At 46.7% G+C, this 6,636-nt stretch overlaps 1 protein-coding gene across 1 annotated transcript in view; it reads left to right on the top strand.

The window, feature by feature from the left end:
* The first annotated feature begins 1,996 nt into the window (after nt 1–1,996).
* The window catches only part of LOC140959457 (uncharacterized), a 7,214-nt gene continuing 2,574 nt past the window's right edge, over nt 1,997–6,636 (top strand). The window contains exons 1-4 of the mRNA XM_073417282.1: nt 1,997–2,435; nt 2,492–3,028; nt 3,104–6,010; nt 6,216–6,365. Of these exons, the coding sequence (XP_073273383.1) occupies nt 1,997–2,435; nt 2,492–3,028; nt 3,104–6,010; nt 6,216–6,365 (4,033 nt within the window). The remainder of the gene's footprint in view (nt 2,436–2,491; nt 3,029–3,103; nt 6,011–6,215; nt 6,366–6,636) is intronic.

Below are 6,636 nucleotides of genomic sequence, written 5' to 3'. Positions count from 1 at the left end.
GGGCAATGGGTGACTCCTCCTGAAGATTAAACTCTGGTGTCCACTTAGAGAAGCGGATCGACAGAGGTCCCACCTGCATAACCCCCTTAGTCCAAAAGAACGCATAGTCTTCTTCACAAGCAAGTGTAATAACAAGAAAACCTCGAGGCAAGAACTTTAAATCAAAAGATCTAACTAGTCCCAACTTAGCAAAAGCCGCAGAAATACCAGAGTTTGGAACTAGAGATCTATTACCTGAAATTTTTCCAACCAGAGCAAATTTAAAAGGTTCGANTCCATCTTCTTTGGTTAAATCGACCTCTCCATTGCCCGAGTCTGCTGGAATTGGCCACGGTTCTGGACGATACTCACTGTCACCGTCCCACGGTTGTGCTCCGGCAGTTGACTCGCGAGTCAACTCGGTCGAGTCAAACATTCAAGTTGCGCGAGTTGACTCGGCAGTCAACAATAGTGCTGAAACGGTCAAACAAGGCACGCGTGTTCCAACTCCGCTTACTGTGTCATTTCGTGATATTCTCACTCCATCGTCCCCTCGGACGGCCAAAAAAAGTTTTGATGAATTGCACCATTCAATGAATGATATGCCTTTGCCAACTCTTCGGAATGGCAAACCGGGTTTACTCTTCCCGGAAGAGGTAATTTCCTCCCTCGCCGAACCTTTTAAATTTGCTCTGGTTGGAAAAATTTCAGGTAATAGATCTCTAGTTCCAAACTCTGGTATTTCTGCGGCTTTTGCTAAGTTGGGACTAGTTAGATCTTTTGATTTAAAGTTCTTGCCTCGAGGTTTTCTTGTTATTACACTTGCTTGTGAAGAAGACTATGCGTTCTTTTGGACTAAGGGGGTTATGCAGGTGGGACCTCTGTCGATCCGCTTCTCTAAGTGGACACCAGAGTTTAATCTTCAGGAGGAGTCACCCATTGCCCCTGTTTGGATTCGCTTCCCGGGGCTTCCCCTTCATTTGTTTTCTAAATCAAGTCTCTTTGCTTTGGCTAAAATTGTGGGGAAACCGGTGAAGATGGATGATCATACTGCAGACTCTTCTCGGGGTGCCTTTGCTCGCGTCTGTGTTGAAATCAATGTGTTGGAACCGCTAGTCAAAGAAATTTGGGTGGGTTGGGGTGATCATGCTCAAGAAATTGAAGTCATTTATGAGCGAATCCCCGGATACTGCATGGATTGTAAAATGCTGGGTCATTCGACCAGTGTTTGTTATTCTCATGGAAAAAATCCCAAACCCGTTCGTCCTAAGCCTGCTGATCGTGCTTCTGGTCAGTCTCCCCCATCTACAGAGCCGGCCCCTCCAGGGGGTGTTAACCCTGATTTTAATATGGGGACCCAGCCTCAGCTTCAGAAAAATGGCACGGGTCCCAGACGTAGAGGGAGAAAGAGGCCAGTTCGGAAGGTTCTTCCACGAAAGAATCCTCTTGATTCGAATCCTTTTGAGGTGCTCTCGCAGGGGCAGGATGCGGAACCTGGTTCTGTTGGATTTGATTGTGTTGATATGGATCCTCCATGTGGTAATATGGAGAATGCCGGTGTTGGGTCTTCTGGAAAGGATCCATTGGAGTGTGTTCTTGTTGAGGGTGTGAACCTCAGTGATGAGGTTATTGATGGAAGGTTACAGTTGGAAGATTGTGTGGATGGTATTGGGGTCCTGTCTACTAGTGGGTTGCCTGTGTTTGGTTCTCTGGGGCCTTGCACTTTGAATCACAGTAGTCATTCCATCCCCTCTGTTCCTTTGTCTCCTGATGTTGTCTCCTCTACGGTAGAGGAATTGGTTGCTAGGCAGGGTCCTTCTGTCAGTGAGTTGGTCTTCCGACTGGAATCTGCTGGAGATACTGATAAGGAATTTGATCGACATTCTGATTCGGGTGATGGTTGTCGGTCTGAAAGTCGTATTCTGGATGATGATATGGGAGCTATTAAGAAAAGGAAGGAGACTGCTTTTCATAAGTCGCGAAAAAAGCGACAGGGCGGGTCTCGTGCCCATTCTCCATGAATTTTCTCATATGGAATGTCAGGGGGCTCCGGAGCTCGGAGTCCCAACAAAGGCTACATGCCCATGTGAAAGAAAAAAGAGTCAAGATCTTGGCTATTTTGGAACTCATGATTGATCTCGATGTTGGTTTTATGACTCGTCGTTTTGGTTTTTCTCGAGTTATATCGAACTCATCGGGTCATATCTGGGTTTTCTTTTCTGAGGATGTGATGGCTGAGTGTCTCCTTGATCACACTCAATTCCTTCATTTCCGGGTTTCTGCACCTTTTTTGCCGACCACTGTCTTTTGTTCCTTTGTTTATGCTAAGTGTGACTACATTGAGCGCAGACAGCTTTGGACTTCTTTGCTTCAGGTTAAGCCTGATCAGGGTCCTTGGCTTGTTGGTGGTGACTTTAATGTAGTTATAAATTCGTCGGAGTGTTTGGGTTCTTCTGGTGGGCGGTTGCTTCCCATGGAAGAATTAATCACTTCATTTTGGACTCTGGGTTAGTGGATGCTGGTTTTGAGGGGTCTTCGTTCACGTGGACGAACAAGACCATTTGGAAGCGTCTTGATCGGGTTTTTGTGTCTGTTGATTGGTGTGATCATTTTCATTCTATTCGTGTGGAGCACCTCATTCGTACTGTCTCTGATCATTGTCCTCTTTTTGTGTCAGTCCCGGTCTTTGCTAGTGGGCCGAGTTCTTTTCGCTTTCAAAGCATGTGGCTCAGGCACCATGGTTTTTTGCAGACGGTGCGGCTTAATTGGAATTTGTCGTGTCATTTGAACGGCATGCACCGTCTTTTTGTGAAATTGAAGCGTCTCAAGAGCCATCTGAAGTGGTGGAATAAGAGTGTTTTTGGTGATCTTTTTGCCAAACTTGCTGAGGCGGAGCAGGCTGTCCGGACTGCTGAGGCAGTTTGCGAGGCTGATCCTTCAGAATTGCATTGGACTAGTTTGTCCAATTGCAATGCGGATCTTGCTCGGGTTACCGCCATGGAGGCGGATTTTTGGCGGCAAAAAGCCGCTTGTAGGTGGTTAGAGGATGGTGAGAGGAACACCAAACTCTTTCAGAATATGGTCAAGAAAAAAAGGGTGGCTAATAAAATTTTCCGTATTTGAGATAATGGTTCTTGCATTACTTCCCCTGAGCTTATTCAGCAGTCTGGGGCCGCCTTTTTTCAAAACCTGCTTACTGGGGATCCTTTTGTGCTTTCTTGCCCTGATTTTTCTGATTTTCCCTTGGTGATCTCGGATTTGGAGAACGCCAATATTGCTGCACCTCCATCTTTGGAGGAGGTGCGGGCCATTGTTTTCTCCATACATCGTGATAGTGTGGCGGGGCCTGATGGTTTCTCTTCGGCCTTCTTTCAGCATTGCTTGGCGATTGTCCATCAGGATGTTTTGGATGCGGTCTTGGATTTCTTTCGGTGTAGTCCCATGCCACAGGGGTTTACTGCCACCACTATCACATTGATTCCCAAAGTTCTGGGTGCTCAGGCTTGGTCGGACTTTCGTCCTATCAGTTTGTGTAATGTGACTAATAAGATCATTTCCAAACTTTTATACTCTCGACTGAAGGAGGTGGCGGAGAGGCTTGTTTCGTGGAATCAGAGTGGCTTTGTTCCAGGGCGGGTGATTTCGGATAATATCCTCCTTGCTCAAGAGCTCACTCATAGTCTTTCTCTCCCCACCCGTGGTGGTAATGTTATTCTGAAATTGGATATGGCTAAAGCTTATGATAGGGTCCAATGGTCTTTTCTGTTGGATGTTTTAAGGCATTATGGCTTTTCAGAGCAGGTAGTGTCGATGATATCTGCCTACATTTCCCATTGCAATTTTTCAGTTAATATCAATGGTTCGCTTACTGGATTCTTTGGATCCACTAGGGGTTTCCGGCAGGGCGACCCTTTGTCCCCACTTCTTTTCATTCTGGGGGCTGAGTACCTTCCGTGTGGTCTTGATCGTCTTTATCGTCAGTATCCTGCGATTAGGTACCGATCTGGTTGTGATCTCCTTCTTTCCCACCTGGCCTATGCTGATGATATCATTATTTTTGCCAATGGTGGGACTCGTGAGATGAACAGTCTCATGGATTTTTTGCATCACTATGAAAACTGCTCGGGGCAGTTGGTGAATGCAGTTAAGAGTGTCATTATTTTGCCTCTGAGGTGTTCTGGTCGTATACGTTCCCGTCTCCTTCGTATCACTGGGTTTGGGGAGGGTTATTTTCCTATCAAATACCTCGGAGTTCCTTTGTTTCGTGGGAATAGAGTTTGCTCTCTTTTTGATCCCCTTGTGCAGATGGTGAGTAAGAAGTTGGAGGGTTGGGAGCTTAAAACTCTTTCCCCGGGGAGCCGTATGACCCTTCTTAGGAGTGTCCTCCTTTCGGTTCCCATTTACATGTTCCAGGTAGTCCAGCCACCTCTGGCAGTTATGGAGAGGCTTGAGAATGTTTTCAATGGTTTCCTGTGGGGATCCAGATCCTTGGATAAGAAATGGCATTGGGCGAGGTGGTCTCGTGCATGTCTTCCTGTCTCTGAAGGGGGTCTTGGATTTCGCAGGCTCAAAGATATTGTGGAAAGCTTCTCCATTAAATTATGGTTTCGTTTTCGTCAAGGTTCCTCCCTGTGGGCCAAATTCATGCAGAGAAAATACTGCCAGTTGGTGCATCCATCTTATGTTTCATCTGCTGGGTTCATTTCTCCCACTTGGCGTCGTTTGCTTAAGATTAGGGCTCGTGCTGAATCTGGCATTCGATGGAGAATTGGGTTGGGAGATGTTAATTTTTGGGATGACATCTGGTGTGGGGATGTTCCCTTGTCTAGTCAGGTTCTGGTTAGGGGGGATCGAAGTGTACGTGTTTCTCATTTTCTTTCAGGAGGGGCTTGGGATTTTGACCTCCTCTGCTCAGTTGTTCCCCCCTCTGTTGCTGAGACTATTACTCTGATCCCTATTGCATCGGGGGAGCACGATTCGGCTATTTGGGTGCATAGTTCTGACGGTGTTTTTTCGTTGAAATCCGCCTGGGAGCTTGTCCGCTTGAGAGACCAAGTTTCTGATATCTTCACTCCTTGCTGGGGCAGTTGGCTGAGGCCTACTATGTCTTTCTTCCTCTGGAGGTTTTGGCATCAATGGCTTCCAGTTGACGATGTGCTCCAGCGTCGTGGTTTCGAGCTGGCGTCTAAATGTCAGTGTTGTGAGATGCCTGAGACATTCACGCACATTTTCATTGATAGCCCTCTTGCCAGGTCTGTATGGCATTACTTTGGGGCTGTTTTTCATGTCCGTATTCCCCTTACCAGTGATCTCAGACTCTTCCGCAGTGCTTGGAAGAGGCATCCGGGGTGGACTCCTAGGGGCCACGTGAAGGAGTTTTTGCCTTTCATCGTGTTATGGTTTCTTTGGACAGCTAGGAATGATGCGAAACACCGACATTTGCACATTTCTGGGGAGACTGTTAAGTCTCAGATTTTGTCTTATTTACGTCTCGCTCACGCTGCATCTACTGTTAAGCCCATGCACTGGCGGGGTGTTTTGCAGGCTGCGAGAACGATAGGGATTTTTGTTCAGTTGCGTAGGGTTCATCGAATGGCGATTGTTCGTTGGTTACGGCCTCCGTTCGGGTGTTTTAAATTGAACGTTGATGGGAGTTCGAGAGGTAGTCCTGGGGCCTCTACTGTTGGTGGTGTTGTGCGTGACTCCTCTGGGCATGTGGTGGTTTCTTTCAGCGAGTTCATTGGAGTTGGGACCAATGTCCGGGCAGAGTTATGGGCTATTTGGAGGGGTCTTCTCATTTCTTCCGATCTTCATCTCTTCCCTCTTTGGATTGAGACTGATTCTTGGATTTCCATTCTTTTACTTCGTTCTCGTCGGTGCTGCTGGGATCTTGAACATTTTGTTACTCGGATTCTTTTGTTGATGAGGGGGCGATCTGTTCATTTATCACATATTTACCGGGAAGGGAATTCAGTGGCGGATGCCTTGGCGGCGAGGGCCCATACTTTTAGGCAGTATACCTTAGAGTTAGGTCCTTCCCTACCTCCAAACATCTCCATCCTTGCTAGATCTGATCGTTCTGGGCTACCATACCTCAGAAACAGATCCTCTTAGCCATTTGCAGCCCTTCCTTCTTTTTTGGCTCCATTTCTTGTTTTACTATCTATATATATATATGTATTATTTTCTTTGCAGGTTCTGCTTTTTGGGGATTTGTTCTTCTCCCTTTTTGGCAGGTCCACTTTTGTGCTATGGCGGGTGTTATCTGCAGGCTTCTCCTTATCCGCCGACTTTTCTATTCGCCTTGCCGAGTGTTGTGGTGGATCTGGATGATATCTATCTTTGGTTTCTCTGGCCCGGGTCTTCACTCATGTCGACACTACTCTGTGATATATTCTGCTGCATGCATTGGTGGATCGGGATTTTCTCTCTTGGTTGGCTTTACATTGACAGACAGCTCAGAGATGGGTACCATCGATGGTCTTTTGCACCTACTTCTGAGTTGGATCATTACTGTTTACATAGACTCCTACGTCATGGGATCGAGCTCTTTGTTCTTTTGATTCAGATGCGGGTTATCTTTTGTTCTTGCGGGATTACGATCTATATTTTGCTCTGTGATCCACATTATCGGATTCTCCAGGATGATAGCTATGG

Source organism: Primulina huaijiensis, chromosome 15 (assembly GCF_012295235.1).
Source record: "Primulina huaijiensis isolate GDHJ02 chromosome 15, ASM1229523v2, whole genome shotgun sequence".
Taxonomy (NCBI): domain Eukaryota; kingdom Viridiplantae; phylum Streptophyta; class Magnoliopsida; order Lamiales; family Gesneriaceae; genus Primulina; species Primulina huaijiensis.
This window is presented reverse-complemented; position numbering and strand designations above follow the sequence as displayed.